The sequence below is a fragment of the Oncorhynchus mykiss genome, chromosome 5, assembly GCF_013265735.2.
Source record: "Oncorhynchus mykiss isolate Arlee chromosome 5, USDA_OmykA_1.1, whole genome shotgun sequence".
Lineage (NCBI taxonomy): Eukaryota > Metazoa > Chordata > Actinopteri > Salmoniformes > Salmonidae > Oncorhynchus > Oncorhynchus mykiss.
In genome coordinates this window covers 56,939,683-56,960,051 of record NC_048569.1, presented here as the reverse complement: position 1 = coordinate 56,960,051, position 20,369 = coordinate 56,939,683, and the positions used below count along the sequence as shown (strand labels likewise).

Here is a 20,369-nt window from a genome sequence, read left to right as displayed (position 1 = left end):
ACATTTTGGATTGTTCTTATTTTCCTCAATTAAGTTGGAAAAATAGGATGATCGAGCAGCAGTGAGGGCTCTTCGATATGTTCTGGCGCTTGCTGCACTTTCTTGGGCGCCATGAAGCCTTCTTCACAACAATTGAACTGCTCTCCTTTGAAGTTCTTGATGATCCAATAAATGGTTGATTTAGGTGCAATCTTACTGGCAGCAATATCCTTGCCTGTGAAGCCCTTTTTGTGCAAAGCAATGATAACGGCATGTGTTTCCTTGCAGGTAACCATGGTTCACCGAGGAAGAACAATGATTCCAAGCACCACCCTCCTTTTGAAGCTTCCAGTCTGTTATTCGAACTCAATCAGCATGACAGAGTGATCTCCAGCCTTGTCCTCGTCAACACTCACACCGGTGTTAACGAGATAATCAATGACATGATGTCAGCTGGTCCTTTTGTGGTAGGGCTGAAATGCAGTGGAAATGTTTTTGGGGGGATTCAGTTTATTTGCATGGCAAAGAGGGACTTTGAAATGAATTACAATTCACCTGATCACGCTTCATAACATTCTGGAGTATGTGCAAATTGCCATCATACAAACTGAGGCAGCAGATTTTGTGAACATTAATATTTGTGTCATTCTCAACACTTTTGGCCACTACTGTACACCGGCCCTTTGACCTTGTTGCTTCTGCAGATCTTGTTTAGTTTGCTTAATTCTAGTCTCCCAAGGGACTTGATAGAGATGACGGTGCCACTGCCACCCCGGTCATGGTGACCCTGATCAAATGCAGCTCCCAAAACAGTCTTAACTCAAAACAGGACTGGAGTCTGCCTACTCACAGCTTCCTCAATTAGACAGGTAAGGCTTGACAAGGACAGAGGCAGGAACATATCTGCTTAGATTTCTTCACTGCAGAAGGAAACGCATTGGTCCTCATAATGATTGACAACATGATTAGCCTTTTTTCAATTTGGACCTCAATTCTTATTCATTATCAAGCCAAACTGCATGTAGTAAGTAACTTTCACATAATTGACAAAAAGGATCAAATACATCTCACTCCAAATAGACTGTAAAGTTCATGGAAGCACCAACACAGTTAATGTATACGTTCAAAACAGATGGGAGCACAGCTGCAGTAGTCCTGTAACAAACCGTCAAATCCTGTTGCCGGGCGGTCGCAGCCAAATTAAATAGTACCTTCTAAATTGCACTAATTTGCATGAAGTAAACCCATGTGCTAAATTCCCTCGACATATCCCTCTTTGTGTATGTTATTGTATTGATGGAATAGCTTATTTGCTTTGAAAATCTTGTAAGAGTAGCAATAGAGCTCATAGCTTGTCAGTAGTGTTCCTAGATGAAACGTGACTCCGGAGGTTTCATTTTAGTCAGGGGTGGAACACTGAAAATAGTGGTGGTGGTCACAAGCTAAACTTGCCACATGGACTACAGTCCCCCTGACAACACATGCCTTCAGAAAACAGTAGGAAGAATTGTGTGAAATAGGGGTGGAAACTGTTCCAATGGTCACGCAACATGTTTGTCCTCTGTTCAATGGGGTGGGAAATTAGAAGCATTTTAGGACGAGTTCTATTCATTCCAAGTTCTGGAGACAAAAACATTGAGCAATGGTCAATGGAAAGATGGTTACTCGGTTAACAAAATATTTTAAATGAACTGTAGGGCTATAATAATACAGACCTTATTTTCACAATTAAAAGAATTCCCATGGGAAAAATGACTGGGAATTTCCAACATGAACCTGTATCTCTCCCATACTTCCAGGCGAAGACAATTATTTAGCGTCTATAGACTGAAGGCTTTATTTTGCCAAACTAGGTGAGTGTCAGAATTCTTGGGGAACATAACCCACAACACTCAGCAAAGCCAATAAATCTTTACACCTCAAATTTATTAAAACTTGTTTTCAGGATCCGCACAATATCAGAAACGGTGATTAAGTCAGACAGGCATTTCTCACACACCTTCAAATAGTACAATCTCCCTCAAATACAGAGACCACAGTACGCATTCCCAAAACCCTACACTAAGGTTATGTTCGAATACTCATACTAACCGCACTATTTGTGACATAAATTGAGTAGGTAGTATACGGTATGTTAGTATGGTGTATTCGAACAAAGCTTAAGTGTTCACTTCCACCCATAACTTAATATTTTCCTTTTTTTTTAAAAACATCATCAAACAGCAAGAAAAGCAGTAACACAAATTGATCAAACTAACAATTGGGGAACCATTGGCGTCTTTTATCCAGTAGCTGCTGACATCATACAGTGCCTTCAGAAAGTATTCATACCCCACATTTTGTTGTTACAGCCGGAATTTAAAATTGATAAAATTGAGAATTGTTATCACTGGCCTACACACAACACACCCATAATGTCAAAGGTTTTTTACAAATTAAAATTGAAAAGCTGAAATATCTTGAGTCGATAAGTATTCAACCCCCTTTATGGCAATCCTAAGTTCAGGAGTAAAAATGTACTGAACAAGTCACATGATAAGTTACATGGACTCATTGTGTGCAAATATCATGTTTAACATGATTTTTGAATGACTACCTCATCTCTGTACCCCACACATACAGATAATTGTAAGGTCCCTCAGTCAAGCAGTGAATTTAAAATTATTTCAACCGAAACACCTGGGAGGTTTTCCAATACCTCACAAAGAAGGGCACCCATTGGTGGATGGGTAAAAACAAAAAGCAGACATTGAATATCCCTTTGAACATGAAGTTATTACACTTTTGATGGTGTATCAAGACACCCAGTCACTACAAAGATACAGGTCTCCTTCCTAACGCAGTTGCCGGAGAGGAAGGAAACCGCTCAGGAATTTCATCATGAACCCAACGGTGACTTTAAAACAGTTACAGAGTTTAATGGCTGTGACAGGAGAAAACTGAAGATGGATCAACATTGTAGTTACTCCACAATAATAACCTAATTGACAGAGTGAAAGGGAAGCCTGTACCGAATAAATAATTTTCCAAACATGCCTCCTGTTTGCAACAAGGCAGTAAAGTAATACTGCAAAAGATGTGGCAAAGTATTTCACTTTTTGTCCTGAATACAAAGTGTTATGTTTGGGGCAAATCCAATGCAACACATCACTGCGTACCACTCTCCATATTTTCAAGCATAGTGGAGGCTGCATCATGTTATGCTTGTAATTGTTAAGGACAGAAGTTTTTCAGGATAAAAATAAAATCAGCACAGGCAAGATACTAGAGGAAAACATGGTTCAGTCTGCTTTCCACCACACACAGGATAATAACACAAGGCCAATATCTACACTGGAGTTGCTTACCATGAAGACCGTAAATGTTCCCGAGTGGTCAAGTTAGTTTTGACTTAAATATCTATGGCAAGACCTGAAAATGGTTGTCTAGCTTTGATCAACAACCAATTTGAGTTTGGAGAAATTTGACAAGTATAATGGTCAAATGTTGCACAATGCTCGTGTGGAAAGCTCTTAAGAGACTTACCCAGAAAGATTAACAGCTGAAATTCCTGCCAAAAGGTTGCTACAAAGTATTGACTCAATGGTGTGAATACTTACGTAATTGAGATCTATATTTCATTTTCAATACATTTGCAAAACATTCTAAAAACCTGTTTTCACTTTGTCACTGGGTATTGCATCAATTGAATCCATTTTGAATTCAGGCTGTAACACAACAAAATGTGGAATAAGTCAGGGGGTATGAATACTTTGAAGGCACTGTAGCTGATATGAACACTAACAAGCGCATGTTGTGCAATGGTGCTTTCCATAGGGAATCACTAAACCGCACATTCTCTTGAAAATAGCTTTCTAGCATTGATGGAATGTGTGGGGCTGTAAGAAAACAAAAAGGTGCAAAGACATTTTTACAGGGTTATACAGTATTTCAGAAATACAACAGGTTTACTAAAAAAAAAAAAAGTTTTCCTTCCAACATTCTGCTCTTCAGGAGAAAGCGCTACTGTTCATACCCATCCTATGTCAGTAAGGCAACCAGAAGAGAGCAAACAAACGAAGGCCACACACAAAGATAAAAACAGCCAGCAACTAGAGATTAGTTTCACAACGTTGAGTAGTAAGGGAACTTGTGGTGTCCGTGGCGTGTGCAGCCATCCATGTTCGGAGGAAGAAAGGTTTGGATGGCCAAGGGGTCAGGAGCAGTATGGTGACCAGTAACACCCAGTCAAAGTGACTACCCAAAGAGTCAGAGTACAGTAGACCAACTTCACATCATCATGGGGGCTGGTTTTGCGTCGCTGGGCTTGCGTCCAGGGGATGCAGGCCAGGGTACCGCATGCTCATTTCAGATCCAGGACCATAGAAGCCGGGTTCTCCAAGTAGTCCCTCCACAGGTTGGAAAACCGCGCCATGGTGGCCCCGTCGATGATCCGGTGGTCTGCCGACCAGCTGACGTTCATGACGTGAGCTTTCACCACCTCGTCCCTCGAGTTAAACCTGGGTAGGACCTGGAAGGGGCATAAACATGTCAGGAGATGAGTATTCATAAATCAAGCCAGACATCCATAACTATCAAATAAATATAAATGTAAGTCCAGACAATGTCATGAGGCTCAGTCAGGCGTCTGTATCGTGTTGACACCTCCCAGTCAGCTGGCCACATGCCCACTAAGCTGAGAACTAGCACCAACACTCAGCTCCCATTATCAGCTGAGGTCCGTACCCCTGCGCCACTCATCATAGCCAGCATTGACAACTGATAATGTTAAAGTAATATCATTTTCACAAACCTGGATCTTTCCAAGAGCGCCAATCGCCACCTCAGGAGGCAGAATTACTGGCTTTGCATAAGTGCCTCCAATCTGATTCAATGGAAAACACAAATACATGACATGTAAAGACTGAACAAGCGGCTTAAGCAAGCATAGGTCCCAAATAATGCAGCCGCTAGCTGTCAATTACTATTCAAGTTAGCATTAGATGGCTACTAAAATAGCATTAGATGGCTACTAAAATAGCATTAGATGGCTACTAAAAAATGCAAACACAGCTTTTAATTATGAAAACGTCAACATAAAATCACACAAGGTTTAAAAAAATATATAAATCTGTTTGACTTATCTGTATCACTTTAAGCTCATCCTCCCAGCCACTAGTCCCCCTCCCTCCCACGCCCACTACCCCGCTCACCGAGCCAATGTTGGAGAGGGTGAAGGTGCCTCCTGTGAGGTCAGCCGTGCCCAGCTGGCCCGTGGCGCCCAGGGTCTGCATGCGGTTGAGCTCCACTGCGATCTCAAACACACTCAGCAACTGCACATTCTTCACATTGGGCACCAGCAGGCCCTGGCTCGTGTCCATGGCCAGACCAATATTGTGGGATGCCTGGTGGTGGAGGAGGAGACATATCAGCACATCTCAGAACCAGCTCAGGTTCTCAATCACTTTGAAGAAAGGATGAGAGAAATGTCATGTTCATGAGTCATTCTAGTCCTACATCCAGCTCGCTGTGAGCAAGTACCCCATCTATTTGAATATACACTACATGACCAAATGTATGTGGACACCTGCTCGTCAATCATCTCATTCCAAAACCATGGGCATTAATATAGAGAGTTGGTCCCCCCTTTGCTGCTATAGCAGCCACCACTCTTCTGGGAAGGCTTTCCACTAGATGTTGGAACATTGCTGTGGGGACTTCATCCACAAAAGCATTATTGAGGTCGGGCACTAATGTTGGGGCGATGAGACCTGGCTTCACAGTCGGCGTTCCAATTCATCCCAAAGGTGTTCGATTGGTTTGAGGTCAGGGCTCTGTGCAGGCTAGTCAAATTCTTCCACACCGATCACGACAAACCATTTTTGTATGGACCTTGCTTTGTGCATGAGTGCATTGTCATGCTGATACAGGGAAGGGCCTTCCCCAAACTGTTGCCACAAAGTTGGAAGCACAGAATGTCGTTGTATGCTGTAGCGTTTAGATTTCTCTTCAATGGAACTAAGGGTCCTAGCACGAACAAGGAAATTCAAGATGTAGGATGGGACAAACCTAAACTTTAAATGAGTAATTTCTCTTAACGGGGGGGGGGGGGGGGGGGGGGGTAGCAGACAACCAAATTCACCGAGAATACATTACATAGGATGAAGAAACAATTCTCAGAGCTGCAGCTCTTAACTACTTGTTAAACATAGAACTGATACTATATACTCATTGTTGAGGTGGTCGTGGATGGCTTTATACCATTTCTATGGATCCCTCATGTCCTACTCGTTAGGAAAAAAAAAGTTTGGTCTAAATCGGATGTTAGGTACTATAATTCATTGAATATTATGAATCCTATAATTATTATTATTATTTTAAATGGCCAACCCTTTAAATAACACCCGAGACGTTGCCAGACCCCTGGTTGAGTTGGCGCGTACACAGTTAGATAAACACACAGAATCTCTGAAGGGTTAACAGTCACATGTACAGGGTTGCAGGTATGATTGCAGAGTACAGTGAAAATCATAAGCTCTGACATGCAGGACTAAGTGGAAATAAAATGACAATGCTAATAAAAAAACGATAGAACTATATACACATAACTGTAGCAGTGATTAATACATGTCTATTAGGGTGGAGGCAGAGTATAGACTTGAGGCGGTGGGGGGGACCAAGTGAAATAAAAACAAAAAGAAGAAAAAAAAAAAAAAAAACACTAGAAAACAAACAAAGTAGAAATCTGCAATGTTTTAAAATCGGCGCTTGAGGCGAGGCGCCCTCATTAGCTTGCTGCTACATGCCAGGGAGATAGCGTCTCTCCCACTGGATTGTGGAGGCTGCTTAGAGAGCGCCCTGCCAAAAGATGGATTAGCAAAACAGACAAAACGTTGGTCGGATATCCTGGGTCCGTTCAATGTACGTGCGTAAAGAAGGCCACCGGACACAGGGCATGCAAACTGTTGCTCATCAGAAACAAATAACGAAAAATAGAAAATAGCTTAAACATTTTTTTAAGGATCTGTAGGACATAGCCATTACTTTCAGGGCAGAGACTGCATTTGGACGTGACGTCACCTCAGAATGGCCTTGGGCGAACTAAAGTATCGGAAGGGTGTATGGATGACTTGGGAGGTCCCCAACATGTTTAGCCGAGGCTAAAGCCACAAGAAAGGAGATGTCACAGGAGAAGATCTTCAGATCCAGACTCAGTCATTCAAAAGAAGTCCTCTCACAGAGCATCCAAAACCAAATCCCAAGTGGGCGCAATAGGTCGAGAATCCGTAATCTAATTCCTAGGAATGAAAAGTGTTGAGCTGGGGAAAGACAGCTCATTTTGGGGTTCATTTGAACCAGAGAACGTGTGTTGGACAATAGCATGGTTGTGTCCAACCCTGATTGTTCCCTCAACTCTGCTTCCAACCACCAACGGGCCCATAACCTGTATCACTAGACACCTCATTAGGGACTAGTGAACTACAGACAGGAAGCAGCAATGAATCCCAGTAATGCACAACCTATGGGAAGGGTGTCCCCTTGTGGAATCATCATAGGGTTTGGTTTCAATACTTCAAACCAAATATCGGTCCAGGTAGTCACAAAAATAGATGGGGGTTGGTTTAAATGGTGATTTTAAATGAATGGAGCGAATTTGGAGCGGCAGTTTAAGAGAGCGGTTGGAAAGGACGTGGAGCGTACAATAAACATAAGAAAGCGGTTGGAAAGGACGTGGAGCGTTCAATAAACATAAGAAAGCGGTTGGAAAGGACGTGGAGCGTTCAATAAACATAAGAAAGCGGTTGGAAAGGACATGGAGTGTTCAATAAACACAATCTAGAAGAACTGTAAAAAGGGATATCATTTGTGTTTTGGAAACAAGTGCTTTCATAAATGCATGACGCATGCCTCGTTTCACAGGAGCATTATAAAAATAAGCCTTAACGAATTTCGTTTACATACATATCGAGTGATTGTCCAACAACAGTTTTATAATTTATTCATTTTGTGACCACCTAGTGTCCTCTTTCCACTGCTGTGGTGCTGAATCGCAGCGAGAATGGTGAGTGGGCCGGGCCTGCCCGGTCATGCCTAGAAGGAATCCAGCTTTTGTCAAATTAAGATCAAGTTTAGCTAACACAAACCCTGTTCCTAAGCTTTTAACCTAATTCTCCTAAACTGCTACAAAAAGTCAAATCTGACATTCAATTTGACAAATGCTGGATCCCTTCTAGCCATGACCGGCTGGCCCTGGTGTTTGTAGACAGCCATGTTTTGTTATTTACTACTCCTACTCCTAATTGTTCATGCCTAGGCTAAATTAAATTAGAGTCTGTGTTTCGTTCTTTATTCATTTAAAATGTTCATACAAATAACCTATTGGACAGGTCGCTCGCAAATTATATAAATATACTTCGGCATTGTGTTTTATTACTGTGTAGGTGATTTGTTCAAGGCAAAATGTTTATTTTTTAAATGATAATTATGATTTCTAGCAGGGATGAAGACTCAACGGTTAATATTTTGCTTTTCAATAAACATCTTTAATTTCGGTATAAGAACATTGTTCTACTTTTACAGGCTAATTTCTATTCTGAATCATGTAGAAACCAAATCATTTTTGATTCTTCAAAGAAGCCACCCTTTCCCTTGATGATAGCTTTGCACACTCTCAGCATTCCCTCAACCGGCTTCATGAGGTACTCATCGAGTAGCCTCCCGTAACTGGTGATAGAGCGCGCAAGAACCGTGTTGATTGAGGGCAGCCACCCAGGCATTTAAGACATTTGCACTGACCAAAGACTCAATCCATCTCCGCATCCTACAACTGAAAATTGATTCCAGTCATGTCTTGTCAAAAATGTTCCCTGTATGTCCTGATCCCGCAACAGTTCCATAACCCCGGAATTTTCCTGTCCCGTGATAATTTGTATGTGCAGAAATCAGAAATAACTTCCTCCGTTAGCTGCTCGTCTGTCCCCCGTTCTGCATACAGAATCGCTTTAGTGGAAACCAAGACTGTTCTCAGGGCAGGCCTGGTTGTAGCTATATAGTGCCTTCAGAAAGTCTTAACACCCCTTGACCTTTTCCACATTTTGTTGTTACAGCCTGATTTAAAAATGGATTCAATTGAGATTTGTCGTCACTGGTCTACACACACACAATACCCCATAATGTCAACATGGAATTATATATTTTTCAAAATGTTTAAAAATTAAAAGCTGAAATGTTTAAGTCATTAAGTATTCAACCCCTTTTATGACAAGTGGAAATAAGTTCAGGAGTAACATAAGTTGCATGGACTCACTATGTGCAATAATAGTGTTTAACATGATTTTTAAAATGACTACACCATCGCTGTACCCCACACAATTATATTTCATCTACTGGTAGATGAAAATAAATATATTAAAAAATAAACTACATTTAAATATTGGTGATTAATTACACTTTGGATGGTGTACACCCAGTCACTACAAAGATACAGGCCTCATGGTGACTTCAAAACAGTTAAGAGTTTAATGGCTGTGATAACCACATTGAGATTTTCTACTTACCCAGATGGAAAGTGGATACCTAATGCATTCAAGTGAAATGTGTCTTCCACATTTAACCCAAGGAGGTGCGGGGGGGGGGGGGGGGGGGGGCTTAAATCGACATCATCAGCAACTGGGAGCAGTTCTTGTGGGGGTTAACTGCTTGTTCAAGGGCAGAACGGACGATTTTCTTCCCACCTCGCCGGCTCTGGGATTCGAACAAGCAACCTTTTTTTTGTGTTTTTTTTAAGTTTTCACCCCTTTTTCTCCCCAATTTCGTGGTATCCAATTGTTAGTAGCTACTATCTTGTCTCATCACTACAACTCCCGTACGGGCTCGGGAGAGACGAAGGTTGAAAGTCATGCGTCCTCCGATACAGAACCCAACCAAGCCGCTTCTTAACACAGCGCGCATCCAACCCGGAAGCCAGCCGCACCAATGTGTCGGAGGAAACACTGTGCACCTGGCAACCTTGGTTAGCGTGCACTGCGCTTGGCCTGCCACAGGAGTCGCTGGTGCACGATGAGACAAGGATATCCCTACCGGCCAAACCCTCCCTAACCCGGACGACGCTAGGCCAATTGTGCGTCGCCCCACAGACCTCCCGGTTGCGGCCGGTTATGACAGAGCCTGGGCGCAAACCCAGAGTCTCTGGTGGCACAACTGGCGCTGCATTACAGCACCCTTAACCACTGCGCCACCCAGGAGGCCGAACAAGCAACCTTTCAGTCTAATTAACTCATGACGTGCAACTGTATATTTCTCCACTTGCATCGGAGGTCAAGTGACTGGCTACAACTGGAGCGAGGAAATTACCATTTATTGTTTTTTTTTGTTTTTATTAAGCAAATTATATATTAGGCCTCACTCCAGAACTTCACTACCATTCCTGTTCCCTTGTCAACCTCTAACTTACACAAAGACAACAAACCTGAGTATCTCTTTATTCATTTGGGCATGGTTATGAACCCAAACCCGGCTTAGCCTTCGTCATCTAGGTTGCATTTTTAGCAATCTTAACTCATTGCTATAGCCAGGCCAAACAATCAGAAGAATAACACATTTTTTGTGATTAGGAAACTATAAGAACCATACAAACTCCAGCACACAACATCCAGGGGTGCGCACGCTCTACCACAAAGGGGCAGTTTAGTTGGCGCAACGTGAGACAGTCTCGTGTTCCAATTGTTTGTTTTAGTAGCGTGAATCGTTCCTGTCTACACCGAGATGAAGAGCGGAATAATGGAAAGAATTAATTCTAGCCTCACTTATCACCTGTGGAAGGCGGGGCTTCCAGAGAGGAAAGGATTTTATTGGCCTTGTCAGGAGTGATTTTAGATTTTCAACAGAAGTTGAGAGTGCAACTCCCCATAGTATGTTGTACCAAAGTTGACTGACTGAAAGGGAAGCAATGTCTCCCCAACACCATCCCCCCTTCCTGCAGCCTTACCTTGTAGGTGATGTTCTGAACAGCCTCGTCCACCGAGGCGTTGAGGATAGGGAAATGGAGAAGGCCCAGGGAAGCAGCCTGCTCAAACAGAGAAAATCATGATTATCTTCAAATGACATTTTATTTGTCACATGCGCCGATTACAACAGGCCTTACCGTGTAACGCTTACTTACAAGCCCTTAACCAACAATGCAGTTACAGTGAAGACAATTAAAAAAAATAAATAAACTAAAGTAAAAAATTATAACACAAAATACCAATAACGAGGCTATATACGGAGTCAGTGTGTGGGGGAACAGGTTAGTCGAGGTAATTTGTACATGTACGTAGGGGTAAAGTCACTATGCATTGATAAACAGCGAGTAGCAGCAGTGTAAAAACAACGGGGGGTGTCAACGCAAATAATCTGGTTGGCCATTTGATTCATTGTTCAGCAGTCTTACAGCTTTGGGGTAGAAGCTGTTAAGGAGCCTTTTGTACCTAGATTTGGAACTCCGGTACTGCTTGCCGAGAACAGTCTATGACTTGGGTGACTAGAGTCGTTGATAATTTTTTGGGCCTTCCTCTGACACCGCCTAGTATTATAAGTCCTGGATGCAGGAAGCTTGGCCCTAGTGATGTACTGGGCCGCACGCACTACCCTCTGTAGCACCTTACGGTCAGATGCAGAACAGTTGCCATACCAGCCAGTGATGCAACCGGTCAGGATGCTCTCGATGGTGCAGCTGTATAACTGAGGATGCCAAATCTTTTCAGTCTTCTGAGGGGGAAAAGGCATTGTCGTGCCCTCTTTACAACTTTCTTGGTGTGTTTGGACCATGATAGTTTGTTGGTGATGGGGACATCAAGGAACTTGAAAATCTCAACCTGCTCCACTACAACCCCGTCGATGTGATGCTCGGGCCCTCCTTTTCCTGTAGTCCACATTCAGCTCCTTTGTCTTAAGCACGTTAAAGGAGTTGTTGTCCTGGCACCACACTGCCAGGTCTCTGACCTCCTCCCTATAGGCGGTCTCATATTTGTCGGTGATCACTGTTGTGACGTCAGCAAATGTAATGTTGGTGTTGGAGTCGTGCTTGGCCACACAGTCGTGGGAGAACAGGGAATACACGAGGGGCCAACGTGTTGAGGATCAGTGTAGCAGATGTAGCAGATGTGTTGTTGCCTACCCTTACCACCTGGGGATGGCCCGTCAGGAAGTCCAGGATCCAGTTGCAGAGGGAGGTGTTTAGTCCCAGGATCCTTAGCTTAGTGATGAGCTTTGTGGGCACTAGTGTTGAACGCTGAGCTGTATGAATGAACAGCATTCTCACATAAGGTTACTTTTGTCCAGGTAGGAAAGGACAGTGTGGAGTGTGATTGAGATTGCGTCATCTGTGGATCTGTTGGGGCAATATGCAAACTGGAGTGGGTCTAGGGTTTCCGGGATGATGGCGCTGATGTAAGCCATGACCAGCCTTTTAAAGCACTTCATGGCTACCGACGTTGAGTACTAAGGGGCGTTAAGTCAATTACCTTCGCTTTCATGGGCACAGGGACTATGTTGTGATCCAAACCGCAGCAAGCAGGCTATTTACCCAAATCCTCTGGCATAGTACTTCAGGTATGACGTGCAATGATTCTTTCATGACACCCCTGTAATAATGAAGATTCTGTGCAGGGCATTATAACACTTCCGTCACATAACACAAGCTGCTACCTCTGTCATAACAAGAGTACATGATCTGGCATGAGCTGACATTTCAACGTCATAACGAACACATCTAATTAGGTGTTCCCCATGCATTTTGGCAATAGCGTCACTTTGACACTAGATATGTCACCTCACAACTTCATATTACAGCATGTCAGGAGTCAAAGGTCACCTTGATGAAGAAGGGCATGTAGCTGAGCTTGACACCGCGAGCCTCTGACAGGCCCTTCAGCTCCTTGCGCAACTGCACCAGCCTCGTCAAATCCACTTCATCTTTATAACCAAAGTGGGGGATCTTCAAAGCTGCAGTCATGGTCTTCACCATTGCTTTGTGAAAACCTGGTCGTTCAGAAGAACACATTGGAAAAAAGGGATGTGTTTTGATGAAGCCAGTACTATATTGCTAAGTTACCACCTGTCCGGTCAGGTCACTTTAGACTGTTACAAACAAAGCCAGAAGGAAGTTGTTTGGAACCTGGACTGAACCTAGATTGGGAATTTAAATACAGTGAGTTGCTTTTTGAAACACGTTCAAAACATCACTGCTACTCTAATTATAATAGACTATATTTAACCTGTCTAGCTAATACTATGGGTTATTCTCTGAATCAGAAATGTATCCCAGAAAGCAAACACATTTATTGGAACCATTAACCATCTCTGTAATGCTCCCTCTACCTTTCAGGTGCTCAGTGCTGTCCTTGCCCGTGAAGACGGGCCTGGAGACGACAGGGAGCTGGACACTTGGTGTGGGCTTCATCTTGGGCATGGAGGCCGAGGAGGGGGCGGATGCTGCGGGAGGGGGTGGCTGGATCTCATGGAATGGGGTCGGGGGTAAGATGGCCCCTGTCTGTTTGGCCAGGAAGTTGAGGATGTCCTCTTTGAGGATCCGTCCGTCTCTCCCGGTACCGACCACTTCACTCAGCTTGATCTAAGGAGGAATGGAAAGTAGGCGGCAAAGAGGTAAATAGACAATCATCACAAAAGCCTGGTTAACCCAGTAGTTGGCCATTTCAGGTTTAAAGGGGTGGTGCTAAATCTTGTGCTGTAGTGCCATCTTGCAGTGAATGCATGCTTGCATGTGTATGTGTCGGTCTTTTAATAACAACTCACATTGTTCTCCATGGCTAAACGACGGACTGCAGGAGTGGCCTGGGTCTTGTGTCCCTTGATTTCCTGGTGTGTGTGCTCATCGTTTGACATCGCCGGGGTCTCCACAACATCCTCCTCATGGACCACCTCTGAAAGATCGACCAAAGTCACTATTCCCACCTTCCAACAGAAGCCAACGTTGTTTTGAACTTAGATAATTTGGTGTTCCAAACTGTTTTTATTTATTATTATTATAAACGTGACCCAGGTAATATGAACTGGCTTCAAGTTTCAGTTCTATTGTCTAAACATTTGATACATAAAAAGTTGGGAGATTCCCATTATGCCATTGTTGGTGCTTTGGCGGTATACCTACCCGGACCGGGCTCTGTCTCGATATCCACCAGGGGTGTGCCCACTAAGGCTGTGGCATCAACCTCATAGTAGAGCTTTTTAATGACACCGTCATAGCGACTTGTGATGGTGACAGATGCCTTGTCACTCTGTACCTCACAGATGCTATCAAACTGGGAGACTTTGTCTCCTTCCTTCACATACCTATGGAAACAGAAAGACAACCTTAACATCTTTCTCTTGGAGTAGCAATGCTTAGTAATCATTGAACTTGTGTGCCCTCTAGTGGCAACTCTTAACAAAACATAATTCATATACAGCTTTGTATGTTGCTGTACTATATTTTGAAAACATACCATTCCTTCACCGTCACCTCCATGATGCCCTCGCCAATATCTGACAGTTTGAATGGCAGAATTGGTCCTGATGTGACTAAAGAAAGCAAATGATCATTAAAAATGAAACATCCATTCTTTAACCTATAACTTCCACATAGCCTTTTGTGCATTTAAGATTGATTAGTTTATTGTCTGTACGGAGTGTACACTGTCAGCAGTAGCATCTTCCTCATTCCACATCCCTGTGCGCCGATTCCGAAGCCTACTTACCATAACTGGTGTGGAAAAACCTAGAGCTGCACAGCTGAGGGATGAAGACAGTGTGGGGATGACGGGTGTAGTCTGGTCGGCCAGTTTGGACCCTGGAGCAGCAAAGCTTGTACCGATGTGCCAAGAGCTGCGATGATAAACGAGAAATAGATCCATGTCATGAACAGTCATTAGATGGGGTCACGTTTCAGGACTAGGCTTTGTTAATGGATACTTCTATACCATTTCAGCATCTAAAGATATAGCTAGCATGACTTCGTAGCTTTCAACAGTTGACTAGCTGCAGAGCAAGTTTAGTTTAACAATCTAATGTTACACACACACAGTACCAATCAAAAGTTGACACCTCATTCAACGTTTTTTCTTTATTTTTACTATTTTCTACATTGTAGAATAATAGTTAGGACATCAAAACTATGAAATAACACATATGGAATTGTGTAGTAACCAAAAGGAAGTGTTAAACAAATCTAAATATATTTTATATTTGTGATTCTTCAAAGTAGCACACTGTATATAGGCTTTCTTTTTTTCTATTGTGTTATAGACTGTACGCTTGTTTATTGCATGTAACTGTGTTGTTTATGTCGCACTGCTTTGCTTTATCTTGGCCAGGTCGCAGTTGTAAATGAGAACTTGTTCTCAACTAGCTTACCTGGTTAAATAAAGGTGAAATAAAAATACCAATGAGAAAGAATCTTTCAAATAACAAAGATAAACTGCTAAGGTAAGTGTTGCACAAATCCATACGCAGTGTATGCCTCCAGTTGACGAACTACACTTCCTCCCCAGTTAAGTTTACACACAGGTGTTCGGAGAACGCTAAATAGCCAATTAGCAAAGGTGGCCGCCTGTCTTCCGTAAACAAAGGTTGTAATATAACAGAGATTGCCGTGTGGAAACCCTATCACAAACGCTAACCCTATAAAAGGTGTCTCGTAATTTAACCTTTTGATTTAAGAAATGTATTTGTCGCTGATATGAAAAATACGTAACTTGATTCCAAGCGATGCGTTTTAACGTTCAGAACTAGCGTAGAAAATCTTAACAAAATATTACAGTACTACCGTCAGGCGATAAAGGTAACGTTAGTTACAGTGGTCTATGAATGGGTTAGGGATGACATTGTATTGGCATTCAAGTTCAAACACACAGTGTCAACAGTTTGAGTCAAATAAATAGTTGACTATCTGGGTAGTAGTGACCAACAGATAGCAATTATTCACAGCAATTACTCATAACTACAAAACAATTAGGAAAAAATTGTCTATTTCAATCCCACTTCACTGTAACAGACTCGAATTAGCTTGTTTGCTAGTCAGGCTAGCAGCTGCATGGGAAGCGTATCTATATTGATGTACAGTAGCAGTATTTCTAAATGTATGATCCTTGTGCATCATCAACTATCTCGTAAAGCTTTCACGTCGGTTTACACATCTGGAAAAACTTTTAACAAACCTACCAAGCGTCTAATAAATGTGAATGAGCCTCTGGTAACTGCCGCCATCTTTGTTTCTCTTCGTCCGGATCCAACGCACGCCCCTTTCAATGGCCAATCAGAGATCAGTCATTATAGAGATGTTGCTGTGTTCGTAGGCCAGTCGGAACTAGGAAACACGTGCCATGTTCAAACAGTTATCAAGTCAGAATATCCGGATTTCCTAGTTTCAACGGGGTTGTGAACGCGGCATAAATTCACTATATGAGTCAGACATACTTTTGAGGAGATGGGAACAATTACCCCTAACTGAGAATAAATCATATTTCCTGTTGGGTGGGAAAGGTGTCACATTGTTCCAGGTCAGACAGGTAAAATGGTAGAAGTGGATGCTGAGTTCGAATTAAGCAGCATGCTGAACAAAGTTGGTGAAGATGCATGTCCTGAAGGGACAACAGTAGTTTCAAAAACTGTAACAAAAATGAAATAGTCTGAAATTGGAGTGGAGGAAACGTCTATGAATGATAATGAATCGCTTCTTGTTGAGTAAGAATGCATGTCTGGGAAACCCATTTGAGGTGTCAAATGGTGATGTACACGCTGGGAAAAGTGGAATGTGTCAGTGACCAGGAGTGGTCTTATTTTGATTCATTGTATTTCTGAAGAACAAAGGAAGATTGAATGGGTGAATGGCGAAAAATAATAAAGTCTGTTCCACTTATGTCGCTACCATGAGCCGTCTTCCCCAATTAATGTGCAACCAACCTCCTATGCTACTCATGTGAAGCGTGGTTAAGTAAGACACACTGTAAGAGCTTTAGTCTCCAAACCACTGCAGTGTAAGAACTGTAAAGGATTTGTTTCAAGTGTGGGCAGACGGACGGAGTATACTGAAGAACAGTGTGTAGAAGAAAAACTATATTGCAGTTGTGGGGATCCTGAGTTCCTGGAGTGCCCGGTGAAGGAGATTGAGGTGGCAAAATAATTGAGAAAACAAGTGATGCTCGTGAAAATATGGTAGTGGATGCACCACATGCTGAAATAACTGTTTGCTGCAAGTCAAAAGATACCCCGTGTGTTAAAAATGTGGGTTTTGTGGCATTCATTGCCACAGTTCTAAACTGTACAACTCAAGCCTCAGAAGAAACTGGACATTGTGGTTGCGCAGACAAATGGTTGGGACTTGTAAAAACGTTTTACTGGCGCTGGAAGACGCCCGAGCCTGTGTAGTGATCAAATCGGTTTATTTTATTTTGGTCGTCTATACAATAGAAGTAGAGCAGATGTGGAGGGAAACTCGTATTAACGTGTGTACTTTGACCATGCGTCGTCAATGGACCGCGCGATGCATTCTGGACTTTTCTGGGACAAGAAAAGCTCTCCTTCAAGCGGTGAATGAGAGTCAATTGGGCGCTAGCTCAAAAACCCAACATTAGCATGAATTTCGTCAACATTACAAATCTTTTCCGAGATAATTAATTGGTTATCTGTTATATCGTATAGCTGGGGAATCGTGACTACGTACTTTCAAGGAAAATATGCAGGTTTCTCGACTCATACCCTGATTTTGAGACGGGATTTCGTGACGATTAGTTTAGCAACCGCGTGACGCAGCATGACAACGGGAACGCGATTGGTCGACAATCTGCTGTGTGAGGCGTTACAGGATCTTCAATTCATTGCCTAATGGGATTCCGATATTCGCCTTTCTCTGGTTTTCATGTGTAGGGTGACCACATCTCCCGGATTGTGAAGAACAGTCTTGTGTTTTTGCATTTTATCAACAAATTCAAACACCGCTAATACCAAATAATATTTTTTTTTAATGTGTTCCGTATTTCAGTCAGACATTCCAACCTATCCCTTGGAGTCATGTTGCGTTTATGAAATATATATAAGGATGTGGTAGCCTAAGCCGACTGGTGACAAAGCCGCTGAGAGGTGTTTGGGGGTGGGGGTGCTGTAAATGTTTTCGCCAAAGGGGGCTCTCCATGCTGATTAGTTTCTCATTCAACATGCACTACATGACCAAAAGTATGTGGACACCTGCTCGTCAAACATCTCATTACAAAATCATGGACATAGAGCTAGCAGCAAGCCTATAGGTCTGCTGTTAGAACCAGTAAAGGCCACTTTACCAGTCTTGGGTAGCGGAATTACGTTGGCTTCCATCCAGGCCTGAGGACAAAGACTTTCCTCTAGGCTCAGATTAAATATATGACTGATAGGAGTGGCTATAGAGTCAGCTACCATCCTCAGTAGCTCTCCATCTAAGTTGTCAATGGCAGGAGGTTAGTCATTATTGATTGATAACAATAATCTTTCCACCTCTCTCACATGAACTTTACAAAATTCAAACTTGTAATGCTTTTCTTCCATTATTTTTTTTAATGCATGAATACGATGGCTCACTGTTTGTTGTTGGCATTTCCGGCCTAAGTTTGCCTACTTTGCCAATGAAGTAATCATTAAAATAATTGGCAGCATCAAATGGTTTTGTGATGAGTAAGCCATCTTATTCGTTGGAAGATGGGAGTTAAATGTGTCTTTCTGCCCATAATTTCATTTAAAGTACTCCAATGTTTTTTCCCATCTTTATATCATTGATCTTGTCTTCATAATACAATTTCTTCTTTTTGTTGAGTTTAGTCACATAATTTCTCAATTCGCAGTAAGTCAGCCAGTCAGATATGTAACCAGACTTATTAGCCACTCATTTTGCCCCATCTTTCAACCATACAGTTTTTCAATTCCTCATCAATCCATGGAGCCTTAACAGTTCTAACAGTCAGTTTCTTAACAGGTGCGTGTTTATCAATGATTGGAAGAAGAAATTTCATAAATTCATTAAGTGCAGCATCTCAATGCTCCTTATTAATCACATTAGGCCAACAAATATTTTTAACATCATCCACGAGTCACAGCAAAATCTTTTGTATGATCTCTTATACACTATTTTAGGCCCAGCTGTTGGATCTTTGGCTTTCCTGGATATAGCCACTATATTGTGATCACTGCATCCAATGGGTACAGGTACAGCTTTAGAACAAAGTTCTACAGTATTAGTAAAAATGTGATCGATACATGTGCATGATTTTGTTCCTATAGTGTTTGTAAACACCCTGGTAGGTTGATTAATAACCTGAACCAGATTTCAGGCACTGGTTACAGTAAGAAGCTTCCTCTTGAGCGGACAGCTTGATGAAAACCAGCCAATATTCAGGTCCCCAAGAAAGTAGACCTCTCTGTTTACATCACATACACTATCAAGCATTTCAAACATATTATTTAGATACGGATTGTTAGCACTTTAGATGTGCCAAGTGAACGTGCAACCACAATACTTCAATAACACATGACATAAGATCTTCTCTAAGCATTACAGAGATATGGCTATATACAGAAATACAGTGCCTTGCGAAAGTATTCGGCCCCCTTGAACTTTGCGACCTTTTGCCACATTTCAGGCTTCAAGCATAAAGATATAAAACTGTATTTTTTTGTGAAGATTCAACAACAAGTGGGACACAATCATGAAGTGGAACGACATTTATTGGATATTTCAAACTTTTTTAACAAATCAAAAACTGAAAAATTGGGCGTGCAAAATGACAAAAAAATAAAATAACAACAACCTGGATATGTTTATTTTTTAACCATTCCATTGTAGATTTTGCTTTATGTTTTGGATCATTGTCTTGTTGGAAGACAAATCTCCGTCCCAGTCTCAGGTCTTTTGCAGACTCCATCAGGTTTTCTTCCAGAATGGTCCTGTATTTGGCTCCATCCATCTTCCCATCAATTTTAACCATCTTCACTGTCCCTGCTGAAGAAAAGCAGGCCCAAACCATGATGCTGCCACCACCATGTTTGACAGTGGGGATGGTGTGTTCAGCTGTGTTGCTTTTACGCCAAACATAACGTTTTGCATTGTTGCCAAAAAGTTCAATTTTGGTTTCATCTGACCAGAGCACCTTCTTCCACATGTTTGGTGTGTCTCCCAGGTGGCTTGTGGCAAACTTTAAACAACACTTTTTATGGATATCTTTAAGAAATGGCTTTCTTCTTGCCACTCTTCCATAAAGGCCAGATTTGTGCAATATAGGACTGATTGTTGTCCTATGGACAGAGTCTCCCACCTCAGCTGTAGATCTCTGCAGTTCATCCAGAGTGATCATGGGCCTCTTGGCTGCATCGTCTTCTCCTTGTATGAGCTGAAAGTTTAGAGGGACGGCCAG

At 42.3% G+C, this 20,369-nt stretch overlaps 1 protein-coding gene and 1 non-coding gene across 2 annotated transcripts; both read right to left on the bottom strand.

Moving 5' to 3' along the window:
- Positions 1-3,729: 3,729 nt before the first annotated feature.
- On the bottom strand, positions 3,730-16,209 carry LOC100135807 (branched-chain alpha-keto acid lipoamide acyltransferase). The gene is given in 11 exon segments (NM_001124203.1): positions 3,730-4,489; positions 4,772-4,843; positions 5,172-5,363; positions 10,946-11,023; positions 12,812-12,978; positions 13,318-13,570; positions 13,753-13,880; positions 14,108-14,289; positions 14,442-14,517; positions 14,694-14,820; positions 16,156-16,209. Coding segments are annotated over 11 exon segments (1,488 nt in total). The 5' UTR covers positions 16,201-16,209; the 3' UTR covers positions 3,730-4,321.
- Positions 4,590-4,728, bottom strand: LOC118964777. Its single transcript, XR_005051970.1, has one exon. It is a non-coding gene; the product is annotated as a small nucleolar RNA SNORD94 (small nucleolar RNA).
- Positions 16,210-20,369: the final 4,160 nt, after the last annotated feature.